This window comes from Mesoplodon densirostris, chromosome 16 (assembly GCF_025265405.1).
Source record: "Mesoplodon densirostris isolate mMesDen1 chromosome 16, mMesDen1 primary haplotype, whole genome shotgun sequence".
In the NCBI taxonomy this organism is placed as follows: Eukaryota; Metazoa; Chordata; class Mammalia; order Artiodactyla; family Ziphiidae; genus Mesoplodon; species Mesoplodon densirostris.
The window spans coordinates 2056109-2072336 of NC_082676.1; the positions used below are offsets into that span (position 1 = coordinate 2056109).

Below are 16228 nucleotides of genomic sequence, written 5' to 3' on the forward strand. Positions count from 1 at the left end.
CCCAACCTGCTCCTCCCACAGACCCCCAGCTCATTCGTGTCAACGCCACCCTAGAGGCATTTGAGCCAAAACCCTGGAGTCAGCCCTGGCCCCGTCTTTCTCTCACACAGCTCCTGTCGGCTTCGACCCAGAATCTGCCCGGGTCTCCCCTCCCCCACTGCCACCGTCGTCCTCGCCTGGAGCCTAGCAGCAGCCTCCCCACCGGCCTCTCGGCTCTGCCTTCACCCTGTTGGAGACTGTTCTGCCCCGAAGCAGGGAGGCCTGTCTCACCGTCTCTCAAAACCCTCCCGGGCCTCCCTCAGCGTCTGCACAGGGCGTGAGGCATCACATCTGCCCTCCCCACGCCCCGCCCCCGCGGCCGCCACAGACGCACGCGCCCCGCCCCCTCCACCTTGTCCTTTGCTCCCGCGGTCCCCTCTGCCTGGAACGCTGCTCCCTCCAGATCTCCAGCCCGCTGCCTCCTGGAGGTCTTGGCTCGACTCCCTGGCCATCCTTCCAGAACCGGAACGCAGCCTGTGTCAACTTGGGTCCTCCAGGAAGCAGACGCGGAGACAGGGTCCAAGGTTGAGAGGGTGCTGGGGACACCTGTGAAGGACAAAGGGAGCAGGTGAGGAGCGTCCAGACCGCAGTGCGGGTCTGACACGTGCGCAGGGAGAAGGTAGGTAGGAAGGGGGAGCCCCCCGGGAAAGTCTCAGCGCCCCACGGGGGCCCCAGAGCAGACACTGCACACAGAGGAGTCCCACACGACAGCTGCTGACCAGATGCCCGGGCAGAGGCTGCTCTCAGCTGGGGCGGTCACCGGCCCTCCTGCCAGCAAGTTCCCTGTGGAGGGGCCTCTGAGCAGCACACGTCTGTGCAGCAGGTTCTCTGCTCCATGCGGCAGGAGGAAGGTGGGCGAGGCCCCGCCGCTGCAGCGGGTCTCGGGGCCCCTCCACTCTCCAGCCTACAGCGCTCCTCGGCTGTCACCTCTGCAGATCTTGAATGAACGAATCAACTGATCAATCAGTGGATGAGCTATCTCCTGTGTGAGGGGTTTGCAGGGGGTCTGATTTCACTAATCCAGGGCTTACGTTTTTGGGGCATTGCTTCCTTCTGGGACTGGACATTTTGAACCCCAAATGTTGGCTGTTTTGACAAATGGAGAAACTCGGCCCCCAGGCCACGCTCTTTGGGGGCGTCCAGGTGAGCTGAGAATAGGGGCCCATGTCCCCCAACGCTCAGCCAGCCTTTCCTAGGGTCTTGGGGCGTTCCCTGCCATCCTGGGGCCTGAATACCCACTCCTTGAGACAGAGACCTCAGGGCAAGATGCCCTGTGGACAGTCACATGGGGACCTGCCTCATTCACCCCAAACTGCCTTAGCCAAGTTGGGCCCAGCCCAGAGGACTCTAGGCTCCTGTCCCGACAAGGTCAAGGCCCCAAGAGTTAGTACATTTGCAAGGTCAGGGGGCTTGATCTCAGGGCTGGGCCAGGAGTGTAACCATTAAGAGAGGGGCCTCTGGCCTTGTGTGACCTTGGGCAGGTAGCTTCCTGGGCTCTGTGAGGGCTGCTGGTCCTACCCACATTGTATGCTGAATTCGGGGTCGGGGTGGGGGGCTGATGAGGTCATGCGTGTAAGTGCCAACAGGGGGCGCTCACCACCCTTGGCCATGGCCATCCTCAAACCTCTGGGCCAGCTGTGGCCCTCCTCCTGATGCCCTACATTTCAAGAGGAAGGTCTCCACACTCAGAGAAATTTGGTAACTCCCCCAAGTCACCCAAGTGCCAGGGTCTGAACTGAGTCCATCCCCTGCATCCCTCGCTCTAGCTGCTGTGGGGTGAGAGACTGCCATGGAAAGCTCATGAACACTAAAGGCCACAAGGACAACCGGGCCCCAGCTTGACTGAGACTTTAAAGGGGCTGCCCTCTGCTCAGACTTCCCTCCACCCTGGACAGGAACTGAGAATGGGAGGGGGCTCCCAGCCAGCGAGGAGAGAGCCAGGGCCCCCCCTCACTCCCCATCCAGCCCCATCTCCGGAGGCCTGGGCTGGGGTGCGGGTGCCCCCTTGAAGCACTGACTGGCCAGAGCCGGCCTGGGGGTGCTTGTGGAGGAGCAGGCTCTGGAGGGGTCCAGGCGGCAGGGAGCTGCTGGCGAGCACAGAGGACGGCCAGTCCTTACCCAGCACCAGAGATGCAGGAAGGCTTGGATGGTGGGAGCGATGGGGTCCAGCGGCACTGTGCTGGACTCCAGCAGCTCTCCACCTTGGCTCATCTAACCACCAACTGGTGCCTGGTCCTGGCACAGCCCTGCCCACCATGCAAGTTGGGGAGCTGGGGGAGGCTGTACGAGGAGCAGGGCTTGCTGGCGGAAGGGGTACAGCCAGCTACTGAGAGAGGGCTTCTGGGAGGGGGAGCTGGAGCCCCGCACCTCTCCCCCAGCACAAGCCACGAGAAGCCATAGAACCGTGGATCTCCTGGGGCTGGGGTGAGGGGCTGGGGTCTCCTCCCTGCAATCAGCCCTGAGGAGGGGGTAGGGGACCCCAGCACCCCTCCCTCACTCCCCGAAGTTTCTAAAGCACCTCGGGGCTAGGGGGAGCGGTGGGTCCCAGCGTGATCACGAAGCTGCTGGAAGTGCGGGTGCCTGTGTGCCAGCGCCTGGGGTCCTCCTGCAGCCCCCACCCCCGCACGCAGACGCGCACTTTTCTCTCCTCTTTGAGGCTTCGGCAGATGTGCGCCGCTGCTTCCCTCTCCCTCGGGCGCTGTTCCCTCGCTGTCTGGGTCTGACGTGTGCGCGTCGAACTGCCGTTCGTGGGTCCCCAGCCTGACGCTGGGCGGCTGTTTCCCTGGTCTGTGGGAGTCTGTGTGGCTGCATGTGGGCGTGTCTGTCTGTCTCGCTGTGTGTCTCGCCGTTGACCCAGTCTATCCGAGCGCTTGTGCCTGGGCGGAGGGGGCGCTCCCTCCCGCCCGCCTCTCCTGCCCCCAAACCCTCCCGCAGGCGCTAACGCAGCGCGCCGCCCCGGCTGCGCCCCGAGCGCAGTGACCTCGTCGGTCCCTGAAGCACTGACCGCCCCACTGCGCTGTCCACCGGGGGGACCCGTGGCTGGGTTCCGAGCCGATGGTCGCTCTCCCTTCAAACTAGGGCCGCCTGAGCCCATGGTGGGCACGCTCCCCTCCCAGCTGGGCCCGCTGGTTTCCCATTTTCCCTTATGTAACTCCACATCTGTCTGCTCCTTGCAGGTCACCCTGGACGCTGCGTTGGGTCCTGCCCACGGGGAGACTCAGATTCAGGGTCGAGTCCCACGCATACGGGGGGCGGAGCGAACCCCTGGCTCGGGCACGGCTGTCGGAGACCCCTCCCATCCTTTCTCCTCGGGACGTTCCTTTCTTCCGAGAACTGCTTGCCCGAAGCGTGAAACGAGGAGGGGTTCCGTGGGGCAAGTTCCCCCGAGCGCGGGCGCAGGTGTTTCCCCTCACCCGCACTCCAGGTCCCCACAGGCGCCCCGGCTCCCGACGAGGGCTGGCCAGGGGTCCCCGGGGCCGAGGGCACGGGGCAGGCCGCGCGGTCCAGAGGCTGGCTCCTGTGTGCGAGCGCAGGCTGAACGCAGGCGAGCCCCCAGCTCCGGCGCCCGCTGTGCCGGGCTCCCCGCCAGCCGCCGTGCACACTCGGGCCGGGGCTCCGGCTGCCCGGCGGGCACGCGGCGCTGTCCGTGGTGCTGCCGGCGCCGGGCGGAGCGGGGGCGGGGCGAGGGCGGCAGCCAATGGCGGGGGCGCTGAGCGGGGCGCGTGGGGCCGCGGGCTGGGCCCGGGGCTCACTCTGCTGCTCTCGGCACTCGGGGCGCACGGACGCTCCGCCAGCGGCTCGGGCTCCAACTCCGCTCCGGGTCCGCTCGTGCTGCAGCGGTCGTGCCGCTGGCCCGATTCGGCTCAGATTCCGGGCCGGGCCCCCTCGGCGCCGCCCGCCCCGGCCGCGGTCTCGGCGCCCGCGGACCATGCGCCGGGTACCCCCCGGGGAGCCCGGCCGGGCCGAGAGCTTGCAGAGACCAGGCTCCCGGGCCGGGATCCCTCCCGGCTGCCCGGCCGGCGGTCCGCGCCCTGCCCTGCGCCCCGGCGCCGCGTGAGCCGGAGGGGCCATGGAGCGCTCCCCGCCCGACGGACCGCTGAACGCGTCGGGGGCGCTGGCAGGCGAGGCGGCGGCGGCGGCGGCGGCGGGCGGAGCGCGCGGCTTCTCCGCCGCCTGGACCGCGGTGCTGGCGGCGCTCATGGCGCTGCTCATCGTGGCCACGGTGCTGGGCAACGCGCTGGTCATGCTCGCCTTCGTGGCCGATTCGAGCCTCCGCACGCAGAACAACTTCTTTCTGCTCAACCTCGCCATCTCCGACTTCCTCGTGGGTAAAGCCCCCAGCCCCCGCCCGAGCCCAGGGGCGCCCTACCGGGTCGGGCCAGCGGGGATTGGAACGCGGACCTAGGGTGCCTTTGCCTCGGGGACACGCCCCGCTAAGGGGTCCGGCCTTGGGAGGGGCATCCGGGACTCGTGGGGAGGTGGGCGCAGGCGAAGTTCCTTGCCTCCCCGGCCGCGGGACTCGGGCTGGGGAAGGATGTCCCCGGGGAAGGGGTCCTAGCCGGTGGGCGCTCGCCCAGGCGCAAGGCGCTGCGGCCGCGGTGCAGCGCGGGCTCCTGCGCCGTATCTAAACAAAGGCTGCAGAGGACTCAGGACACGGGGAGGGCGCTGGGGGGGAGGTTTGGGGGAGGGGACATGGAGGGGGGATTTTTAGAGCCACGTTGGGGGAGTAGGCCATGGGGAAGGCGGGCGGGGTTGGGTGGAGAGGCTCTGAGGAGTGCGCTCTCACGTGTCCGTGCGCTGCTGCCGGCTGTGAGGCGGGGCGCAAGGAGGGGGCCGGAGGACCAGACACCTGTTGGGGCTGAGACAGGCGTCTGCCAGACGCTCAGAGCGGGGTTGGCCGTGGGAGCCGCCTGCGGCCGCGTGGCAGCAGTCAAGTGCCCTCTGAGTCCGGAGAAAGGCTTTCTCGGCTTCTGAGGCTGATGAGGAAGAGCCAGAATAGGAGCTTGGGATCCAGCGGGGCCAGAGAGGGAGGAAATTCTCCTTCCTTCCTCTGGGCACTGGGAGGGCTGGGCAGAAGCCCAGGAATGACCAGACCAAGGCTCTGGGGCTCGTCGCTCCCAGCGGTCCCCACACCTGGATCTTCCTCCTGCCCCCAAGTCCAGGGGACCCAGTGGGACTGGGGGCAGGCCGGGGTTGAAGGCCAGGTGCAGTGCCAAGAGTGTGCCTGCGAATGAGGCGGAGGGAGGATTGCTGGCCCCAGAAGGGCCACCCAGTGACCCCAGGTCCTGCCTGTCTCTCGGCTGAGGGGGGGTGTCTGACCCCTGCCCAGCCACGGCCCACCACGGCCCTCCTCTCCCACAGGGGCATTCTGCATCCCACTGTACGTGCCCTATGTGCTGACTGGCCGCTGGCCCTTTGGCCGGGGCCTCTGCAAGCTGTGGCTGGTGGTGGACTACCTGCTGTGCACCTCCTCTGTCTTCAATATCGTGCTCATCAGCTATGACCGCTTCCTGTCAGTCACCCGAGCCGTGAGTCTGGGACGTGGGTGCTCATGTTCACTCCTGGGGGGGGGGGTCAGGAGCGGCCAGGAGACGCACCGGCAGGGGTTACGGCCACTTCTGAGTGGGCAGTGCTGGATGGGCTTGATCCCCACTGGCCTCTCACCTGACACATCGGGCACTCTATGGCCAGCCGCCCACATGGTAGCCATTTGCTGCCAGTAGGACTGGTCCTGGTTCAGGCAGGAGACACAGTGTGGACCTGAAGGAAGGGGGTCACTTCAGCCTCCACCCTGGAGCAGGTCCAAAGTCCCTGGAACTAAGGGAGGCTCTGGGCCAGGGGCCCATGGTGGTACCTCCCCACAGGTGTGCGTGCCTCGGGAAGACAGGCTCCACGAGCTTCCCTGGGCGTGGTGGCCACCATGAGTTAGGGGCCCTGGGCTGCCTGGACTTCCCACGTCGGTGTCCTGTGGGCACTGGGCTGGCGGCACTGAAGCAGAGGTCACTCCAGTGCAATCTCATTTCCTCCCTGATGGCTCCATCAGACACCCCAGGGCCCTCCGCTGGGGACCACGTGTGTCCTAGTCCAGGGAGGCTGCGGGACAGAGTGCAGGGAGCATGGGTTTCGAGGCAGCTCCGCCCCCTGAGCCGACCCACCTGTGTCCTCCCTGCCCTGCCTGAGCCACCAAGAAAGTGGGGATCATGCTGGAGCAGCTGTGAAGATTAAATAAGATGGTATCGAAAGGTGCCGAGCAGAGAGCCCGGCACACGGCAGGTACTCAGTAGATCGGACAGTGACGTGGCCCCCCGGGGGAGCGCACAGCTGATGGGGCGACGGCAGACAGGCAGCCCGGCACAAAGTTAGGATTCTGGGGGAGGTTCCGAGGCCACAGGGGAGTGTGACAGGGCCTCAGCCTGCCCGGGATTCATGGGGCGAGGGGAGGAGAAGGGAAAAGCATCACTGCCGGGGAAGGCGTGCACAGAGGCCCAGAGGCTGCTGGGAGCTGCGAGCGGCAGCGGCCGACCTGGGCTCAGTCCCCTTGCCTCCTGACCCAGCGTGTCCCACCGCAGGTCTCCTACCGGGCCCAGCAGGGCGACACGCGGCGGGCCGTGAGGAAGATGGTGCTGGTGTGGGTGCTGGCCTTCCTGCTCTACGGACCCGCCATCCTCAGCTGGGAGTACCTGTCGGGGGGCAGCTCCATCCCCGAGGGCCACTGCTACGCTGAGTTCTTCTACAACTGGTACTTCCTCATCACGGCCTCCACCCTCGAGTTCTTCACGCCCTTCCTCAGCGTCACCTTCTTCAACCTCAGCATCTACCTGAACATCCAGAGACGCACCCGTGTCCGGCTGGACGGGGCACGCGAGGCGGCTGCCTCGGAGCTTCCCCCCGAGGAGGCCCGGCCCTCCCCGCCGCCGGCCGCGCCCAGCTGCTGGGATTGCTGGCAGAAGGGGTGTGGGGAGGCCGTGCCGCTGCCCAGGCGCGGGGTGGGGGGCGGCAAGGCAGCCCCAGGCACTGGGGCCGAGGCTGGGGCCGCGGCCCTCGGGGGCGGCAGCGGTGGAGGTGCCGCGGCCTCGCCCACCTCCAGCTCTGGCAGCTCCTCGAGGGGCGCCGAGCAGCCGCGCTCATTCAAGCGGGGCTCCAAGCCGTCCACATCCTCGGCGTCCCTGGAGAAGCGCATGAAGATGGTGTCCCAGAGCATCGCCCAGCGCTTCCGGCTCTCGCGGGACAAGAAGGTGGCCAAGTCGCTGGCCGTCATCGTGAGCATCTTTGGGCTCTGCTGGGCCCCATACACACTCCTCATGATCATCCGGGCCGCCTGCCATGGCCCCTGCGTCCCCGACTACTGGTACGAGACGTCCTTTTGGCTGCTGTGGGCCAACTCGGCCATCAACCCTGTCCTCTACCCGCTGTGCCACTACAGCTTCCGCCGGGCCTTTACCAAGCTGCTCTGCCCGCAGAAGCTCAAGATGCAGCCGCCCAGCTCCCTGGAGCACTGCTGGAAGTGAGCTGGCCTCCACAGGCACCTGGGATGGAGGGGCGAAGCCCTCCACTGCCACCCGCCTCGAGGTTGTGGGTTCCCGGGCAGCCGGGCCTCGCCACCCTCCACCTGGCTGCCCCGCAGGCGTGAGCCCTGCCTTGTCTTCGGCCCACCCTAGATGCCACGGCGGCCTCTCAGCCCGTCCGCTGGCAGTCGATGCAGCCTGGTGGGCGGCTGGACAGGCCCCTGCTGCCCGAACTGGAATGTGGCCACCCAAATCCTGCTCTAGCCCGGGAGGGACAACCCAGGGGTCCCAGCCAGCCTGCCACCCCCAAGGACAGTGGGATGGCCGGTCGTGTCCACGCTTCACACAATTACTGCTTGGTGTCTTCCCAAAGCAAGTGCCTGGCGTGCGCTCCAGGCCTCCAGAGCCAGTGCTTTGCCCCTGCACGTGCACACGCCTGCACACCCCTGCACACCTGCCCCGTCCCAGACAAGCCCTGGCCACTGGCTTTGCTGCTGTCTGTCCCCTGCTCTAGCCTGGAACCTGGCACCTTCATGCCTCTTCCCTCCAACTTTCTCTGCTCCCCAAGTGCCGGGGACTCCCCAGAAACCTCGCAGCAGGTCTCCGCTTCTCTATTCTGGGTGTTTCAGGAAGACGGAGAAGAAGAAAACACGTCCGTGAACTCGCTGTTCCCTTGGATGTTTAATGAAGAGAGACAAAACTACCGAGGAGCTCAGGGCCTCCCACGCCCTCCTTCCTCGCGCTGCCGCTTCCGGCTGAGCTGCGCCAGCGGCTCCTGCCCACCCCGCCTCCCAGCTCACGGTGTTGGGCCCCGACTGGCGGCTCTGCGAGCGGCCAGAGCCCCGGACGCCTGCTCGTCCAGCGGGTTGCCCTTTCTTCTCCATTTACTCAACCAGAGGTTTCTGGGATTGACGGGGACCCAGCAGTGCCCTGAGCGTCCTGGGGCTCCCAGGGGCAGTCGGAGGAGACCAGGGGCCGGGTGCCCAGCAGAGGGGTCGCTTCGCCATATCCCGTGCACCCGGTTGGCACTCTGCATGCTCCGTTCCCCGCGCACCTGCTGCACTGCCCCTGCAGACCCCAAAGTCCACAGTAAAGTGTATTTTTTTATTGGTGCTGAATCCTGAGGAGTTCGTGGGGGGTGGCTGAGCGCCCGTACTCCAGTCGGGGACCCAGGGGGGCACAAGAGCACCCAGGTGGGCATGAGGCACAGGCCTGCCCCTCCCCCTGGCCTCAGTGTCCTCTTCAAGTGGACGAGCCCGGCGGTCATTCCAGGCTTTAATCCTAACAAGCGACGTGCGCCCCAGCAGTGCCCCGCCCGCTCCCCACTCCAGTCTTGAAAACACGCGCCACAGCCCTCCACCTGCTGCAGCCTGCCTGCCCACAGGACACGAGTTCTCACTGCTCTCAGCCATGATCTTCCCCCTGGGGAGCTTCCAGGGGCGTGGGGACTGGAGCTGAGCTTGAGGGGCTGGGCCAAGGGAGGGGAGGGGGCTTCCTGGGCAAAGGCTTGGAGGCGGGACTGAGGGTGATGGATGGGGACGGCGAGAAGGATCTGACAGGATGATGCTGGGTGATCCTGGGCCCAGTGGGCTCCACAGAGGGGGCAGACACTGGCCCTCACCCCAGGTGCCAGAGTCCACTCGGAAAGGGGGCAAGACCAGCCCAACTTAGGGGCAATAGATACTTGGGTGGGTCGGATGTCACCCCCTCCAGGAAGCCTCCCTTTCTTTCCAGCCACGAGGGCCCTCCCTCCCCTGACCTCACGGACACAGCCTCTCGTTCCCTCCCCACCGTGCTGGCCCAGTGTCCACAGTCTTTCTTCCCAAGGCAGAGAGACATTTGGCTGCCTCACGTCCCTCCCTTACAGCTGGGTGCCATGGGTCCCATCTCCAGCAGTGAGGTGCCCGCCAGCTCTGAGTCTCACCACTACAGGGGGCGAAGCTGTTCACAGCAACATCTGAAACCCACAAACCTTCCTCTTCCAGACATTTCCTCACCCCACAGCTGCACCTGCACTTTGTTTTCCCAAGCACCCAGAAGTCTTCCTCCAGAACCCCAGCTGGGACTCCTTCCCCTCTGCACTTTCCCTCCACCGGAAGGGCCCCCTCGGTCAAGGCAGGATGGTCTTCTTGGGCCCCCTCTTTAGTGGCCCGAGGGAGGGGCAAGCCTTAGCTCCCCTCAGGGTGCTGGGAGCAGCCGGGAAAGGCGGTGACAGGGAGGTCGCCCACCGTTTGTGGGCCCAGAGCTTGGGGAAGCCCTTGCAGCTCTGGGGCCCGTGGTGAGACTGGCGGGCTAGCCATTGGCCTTCCCTCCAGCCCTGCAGACTTGCCTGGCCCCCAGAGAGTGGGCGTCCGTCCCGCAGCCCAGAGCTGTCTGGGGAAAGACAAAGAACCCACTCTCTGCAGCGGTGGGCACCTCCGTGCTGCTTGCACAGCCAGAGCCCTCGCTGCCCCTTGGCCCGGCCCTGCTAAGTGGCTACAAGTTGGAGGATAAAAGTGCAGACTTTCAAGAAATTTTGCCTTCAGTCTCTGCAAACTGCTGCTTCCCGAGCTACTGCGCAAGGATGGAGGAGGAGAGAAGAAAGACATGGAGTCTATTGGGCCCGTGTCCAGCAGCAAACAAACACGCCAGGGGGGTCTTTCTCCTTGGATCCGACCGCTGGGAGCAGAGACAAGCTGAGCCCCGAGGCAGGAGCAGCCACCTCTACAGGCACCACCCACGTTGGCAGCTGCTGTTTATTGAGCACCTACTGTGTGCCGGGCTCTGTGCTGGACAACGGGCTGGAGCATCAGCAGGGCCATTCCCGTGGGGGCTGAGGACTGTGGGGGGACCAGGAGGTGGGTGGCCTGGCTCATCAGCTGGGGGGACAGGGAGCCTGTCTGAGGAGGTGACGTTTCTCTCATTCATTCCACAAACTTCCACTGAGCCCAGTGGTGGGAGCCCCGAGAGGTGGCAGAGGCCGAGCCTGTGGCTGAAGGAAGGGCCCGCAGGTGACGGGGGCAGAGGGGCAGTGATGTTTCAGGGCCTGGAGGCCAAGGTAAGGAGAGCGGCCTTGCTTCTGAGGACAATGAGGCATCCAGAGAGTGAGCCTTAGGCCCTAGGATGGAGCACAGCCTGGGTGGCCCGGCTGTAAGTGTCGGCGCAGTCCTAACAGTGGGTGCAGAGACTGGCAGGGGCATGAGGCTGGGGGGCAGTGGCACTGAGGAACTGGGCAACGGCCCGACGCAGGGTTCTGCTCTGGGTGCCCGTGGATGACCTGGCTCCTCCCATCGGGGCCAGCTGTCAGCCCTCAGGGGCCAGCACATCGACAGGGCCCCTCGGTCTGGCACCGGCTACGTATGTCCGGCTGCCGCTCCCGCCCCGGTGCTGGCTCTGGGGCGCCCCCTGAGAACAGCTTCTGTGCACATGCTGGGTGAGGGTCCTTCCCAGCCTGGGGTGAAGACCCTACATTCTCAGGAGCCCAGCTGGCAGTCCCCATCCTTCTACAAAAGGACAAATTATTCAACGCTCTTTTTGGGGCATCAGGGCCATGAAAATGGAAGCCTGGGGTCAGCTGGCAGGGCTTCTGGAGGCCTGAGACGTGGGGAGCCACACGCTGTCTGGCCTCTTCCTCCCCACCCCCCATCCTGACACTTGGGGCTGGACTCGGGGCTGCAAAGAACACTTCCACCAACACTTACTGCAGCCCGGCAGCCTCGTGGCCACCCCACGAGGGGGGTTGCTCAACTCTCCATTCTGCAGACTCCCCAGAGCCAGGGCCCTGGAGGCTGGGCGACTCGCCCCATATCCCGCACTCAGCAGTTGGTGGGGGCCAGGACCCCATCCTCACTCTTCCCTGGGTTCTCCCCAGGCACCACCAGGGATGGTGGTGTGTGAGCGGGTCCCTGCCACGTTGCACCTTCCTGGGGGCCCAACTGCATCCCTGGGATGGCGAGCACACCGGGAAGACCTGCCTGATGGCGCATCTGGGGAGGGACGCTGGCTCCAGCAGGTCAGGGCTGGGGGTCCTGGAGCATGCAGGGCCTGAGGCTGGGGGTCCTGGTGCTGCCCAGGAAGGATGGCCATGGTGCCTGGCACAGGGAACGTGCTTAGACTACAATTATAATGAACAGACCTACTATGTTCCGGGCACCATTCTGAGCCCTCTTCTTATGTAAACTCATCTAGTTCCCAGAGTAGGTACTATTATTCCCATTTTACAGATGAGGAAACAAAGGCACAGAAAGGTTAAATGAACTGCTCAAGGTCACACAGCTAATGACTCTCCTTCCATGACCATTTTCCCAAGGCCCTTGGCTCTCAGGGCCACCTTCTCTTTCCTCTCCCGAGCCTGACCCCCAGGCACCCGGAGCAGGCTCAGGGGACGCACACACGCTCCTGAGTGTGCCCAAGGCCTCTCGCTGCACCCATTCTTCTGGTGACAGCAGCCTGTTTCTCCTTTGGGAACCATTCCCCGGTTACTTCAGTGGCTCCAGGATGGGTGTGGATCCCAGGCGTGGCTGGTCAGAATCACCGAGAAAGGTTGGGGTGGTGCACGTCTCCAGTGAGGCCAGAGAGCAGCAGTCCTGGGATCTTGTCTGGTGCCCTGGGAGGCCTGTGTTCCCCTTCAGCTGGGGTTGCTGGCCTGGCGGCCTCCAACATTATCCTCATGGAGGCCACCCCGTGGAGGGGGCACACCTGGTGCAGCCAAGGTGTAGGAAAGCCACACCGAGAGTTGGACGGAGACGGCTTCCACGTGCTGTTGTCTGAGCGCCTGGATCCAGCCTGGCCTGAAGCTAGAACCTGGACCTTTTGGTTTCATGAGTCACCAAATGCCCCTTCCTTTCTAAAGCCGGCAATGAAATGACGTTCTGTAATGCGATGGCCCAAGCTGGCATCCCTCTGTCTTGGGGTCGGGGAGGGGAACAGAACACTTCTGCCCATGGGAGGTCTGACTCTAATAAAAAATAGGGAAGTGAGTCAATTCTTTAGTAATGATTGTTGGTAGGAAAATAATGATTTTTGGTATATTAGGTAACATACTGGCTCTAAGGGTGAAAGGTCAGGATGCCAGGCCATTTGTCTGTGACATCCTTCCTGTCCACAGGGGGACCTCGGCCAGGCGAGTGCCTTGGCCTTAGATTCCTTGTCCATTAAGCAGAGCGTCCCAGACAGCACGCGGCATCCTGCTCCCAGGGTGGCAGGTGCTGTGTCCAGAGGAGGCACCTTGCTCTGGAGTTTGTCAGACACAAATCTCAGAGGGGCGCAAAAATATCCTTCGAAAAAGAGCGAAGGGGAGAAGGGAGAGAGGAGAGGAGGGTTTTGGATGTAAGGGGAGGAGGGGGTGGTAGCGCTGTGGGAACTGTGCTATAAATGCATCCGTGACACTCCGAAGTCACCAGTTTCCAAATTCAAACATGACAAATTTGATGATCTTTAAACGCTTCCACTTTAAATGCTGGACGATCTTTAAAGAGTCCAGCAAAGCCTGGTTCTGAGCAGAGGTGTAGGAGTCGGGGCAGCTCAGTGGACGGGGAACGGGCTGCCTCCTGCCCTCCTTCCTGGGCCCCGGCTTCGCAGGACCACACACTCCCGAGAAGCCGGGAGGGGGCAGGGGGTAGACCGTTCCTCGCTGGCCCCTCCCGGGCGCCCCTCCCGGCCTGGGGCTTTTCCTCTGACAGCCGAGGCACGGCTCTGTCCCAGCCCCTCCAATCCATTAACTCATACTGAAGTGTGATGGACTGGTTCTTCCAGGGACGGGGGAGATGTGCATTGTAACAGAGGGCGATCTGGATCTTTAAATCAAAGGAGGCAAATTCTAATGCAGGTATTTCAGACCGTAAGGCACACCAAGTGGGTGAAGGGCTGGGGGTGGATGGTGTCTGCACACTGTCTTGAGCTCCTGCTACCTGCTGGGCCCTGAGCCAGACGCTGACTTCACCAAGGATTCCAGATCCGTGCAGCTGGGACGTCAGGGTCCCTTGTTTGGAGATCCTGGACGGAACCCCCGTGGTGGGCCAGCAGCTCTGTGGGCCACACGGATATTTCATGGGACCAGTGCCGGGTGCTTGAAGATGCCCCCTTTAATCAGCCGTGGACCCCAGACGTCCCTCCGGGGTCCCTGAGAGCCAGCTGGAAGGCAGAGAGCCCGACAGGTGCCCACCATCTTAGGCAGGGGTGGCTGCTGCTGGGCCCACCCTGAGGACAGCGGGGGCAGCTGGCTGGAGGTGACCAGCTGGGCCCGCCCTGGCACAAGCCAGCAGGGGGAGGCCTCGGCTCCCCAAGGCCCCCTCCAGGGACGGGATGAAGGCAGGGCCCCTCGCAGAGGTACAGCCTCGCCCAAGTTGGCCCAGCCCCCCAGCCCTCCCTGCAGGCCCAGCATCAATGAGGGCTGTTTCCACGACCTCCCCCGCACCTCACCCCTTCACTTCCGCCATCAGGTAAAACACATGAGCTCAGTGCAATCTGGATTTCAGAGTCACAACAAATAATCTGTTAGCTAAGTATTGCATTCTTTGTTGTGAATCTGAAATTCAAACCTAACAGAGCCGGTGACCCTCCCCGTGTTCACAGACACTGCAGGGGCCAGGCTGGGCTCTAAGGATCCATCCAGGTCTTTGGAAGCCACGGGAAGGGACCAGGGCTGGGCTGGTGGGAGGGTGGGTGGGTGGCTGCCTGTGGCCTGGAGTCCTGGGCCTGGCCAGGGGCGGCGAGCTGGCATCCTGGGGGCACGGCCCTCTCAACCCTGAGGCTTGCTCTGTCCTTAATTGTGGCTCCCACAAGACCCCACACAGGGAAGGGGCTGCGTACCCTGGGTGTGGCTGAAGTGAGCAAGCCAGGCCGTGGGTCTTAAGCTACTCTGCTGGGCCTTAGTGTCCCCGCTGTACAGATGATGAAAACCAGGCAGCTGGGGTGGGGTGACAAGCGTGGGCGTCCCCGCGATACCCCCAGTGCTGAGCGTGACAGGTTCAGTGGGCTGGGCCGGGCAACTTGCCCACCCCAAGGCCACAGCGGAAACTGGAGGGACTTCCTGGCTCCGGGAAAACATCAACCCCCTGGTGTGCACTGATTCCTTGCAAGAAAGATTTTTTCCTCTAAAGAATCAAAGGATTGCAAGACAGAAAGAGACCGCCCAGGGGCTCCTTGGGCACGCACAGACCCGCCCCAGAGGCCTGTGAGTCCCCTCTGCTCTGTTCGGCCTTTTGCCCTTTCCGGAGAGGCGACACTCTGGCCTTGGTGGGTCCGAGCACTAGAGCCGCCCTGGCAACGAGAAGATGAACATCAACAGCAGACAGCGCCCAGTGCATGCTCACCTGCACGTGTGTGCCTGCATAACTACATGTGCGTGTGTGAGTGTGTGTGCTTAGTTCTATGTGTGTTTTCACTGCGGTCAAATACATCTAAAATTTGCCCTTTCCGCCATTTTAGCGCACAGCTCAAGAGGCGTGGGGCACATTCATGCTGTCGTGCGGCCATCCCCACCACCCACGTCCGGAACCTTCTCGTTTTCCCAAACTGGAAGTCTACCCATCAAACGCTCAGTGCGACTTCATCGTGGCGCACGACACCGCCAGGCCCCTCGTGCTGCCCTTTTAGGGCCGCAGCCAGCTCCCCACCCCAGGCCGGCCCCGCTCCGACCCTCTGAACGGCATCCGCAGGCAGCCACGTGGAGCAGCCGTCTGCTGCCCGTCGCTGGGCAGTGCTCTCCACTCTGTGGTCTCTGAACGTGTGCCCTGTCCGTGAACATGCTGGCATGTATCCCCACACGTGTGCGTGTGTTCACCTGAACTACGGCCTGCCCGGCACGGCTGTTATGCCTCCGGTGCCGGCACTGTCCTGGCGCTGTGACGCAGCCCAGACCAGGAACCTCGTGGCGGTAGGGGCTGATGCGCAAGGCCGGGCCAGGGGGCCACGCGCCCGACAGCGGCTGGCGAGGCGCAGGGCAGGGCCCTTGCGGGTGGGGCTGTTGGATCAGGTGGTCAGAGGCCCGCAGCTGGGGGGCACTCATAGGGTGTCTGAGGAAGGGCATTTGCGTCACAGGGACCCCGGCAGCACAAAAGCCCGCTGTCCTGGAGGGTCCTCAGTGTAGCCAAGAAACAGCTGGAGCAGAGGACAGAAGGAGAGGGGGGTGGGCAGCAGGGGGGGGGCAGGCCAGGTCAGGCCTGGCAAGGGCTGGGGCTTTGCTGGAGAGAGAGGGCGGCCCAGATGGGGTGGAGGAAGGACCCGTGCATACAGGGATCATGGCACCTGGGCTGCCGTGCGGGGAGACGAAGGGGCCTGAGCAGGGTATTAAAATAGAGTGCTGACCGGGTTGAGGGGCACCCTCAAATTCACAAGCACTGGGAACTTGCAATGTGACCTTATCTGGAAATAGGGTCTTTGCCAATGAATTAGAGAGTAAAGCGGGAGGGAGAGGAGACCAGGGAGGAGACGGCCACCTCGCCCCAGGAAGCCCCGCCAGGCGCTGAGCCCACCGCCTGCATGGGAACAGAGGGCCAAGGACACAGAGAAGAAATCTCAGGGAAAGGCTGGCGGCTGGAGCTTCTGGGAGATGAAACCAGTAGGGGAGGGACGACGCTGGGACAGAAACATCACGCAGAGGTAGAGAGAAAGCCAGGCAAGGAAACAACCCAGGGCTGTGCCAGCCCCCAGAGAACGAGGGCCCCACGGAGACGGTCAAGTGCCTGGCCCTACAGCCCACGCCC

General features: G+C 64.1%; 1 protein-coding gene across 1 annotated transcript; it reads left to right on the forward strand.

Annotated features, from left to right (window-relative positions):
* Positions 1-4108: 4108 nt before the first annotated feature.
* Positions 4109-7547, forward strand: HRH3 (histamine receptor H3). Its single transcript, XM_060078408.1, has 3 exons — positions 4109-4367; positions 5401-5567; positions 6609-7547. Exons 1-3 carry the CDS (start codon positions 4109-4111, stop codon positions 7545-7547), a joined length of 1365 nt encoding a protein of 454 aa, XP_059934391.1.
* The last annotated feature ends 8681 nt before the right edge of the window (positions 7548-16228 follow it).

Coding starts and splice junctions, on each gene's coding strand:
- HRH3 (XM_060078408.1), top strand. CDS start 4,109: ATGGAGCGCTCCCCGCCCGACGGACCGCTGAACGCGTCGGGGGCGCTG. Junction 4,368..5,400: donor CATCTCCGACTTCCTCGTGG/GTAAAGCCCCCA, acceptor CCTCTCCCACAG/GGGCATTCTGCATCCCACTG. Junction 5,568..6,608: donor TCCTGTCAGTCACCCGAGCC/GTGAGTCTGGGA, acceptor GTCCCACCGCAG/GTCTCCTACCGGGCCCAGCA.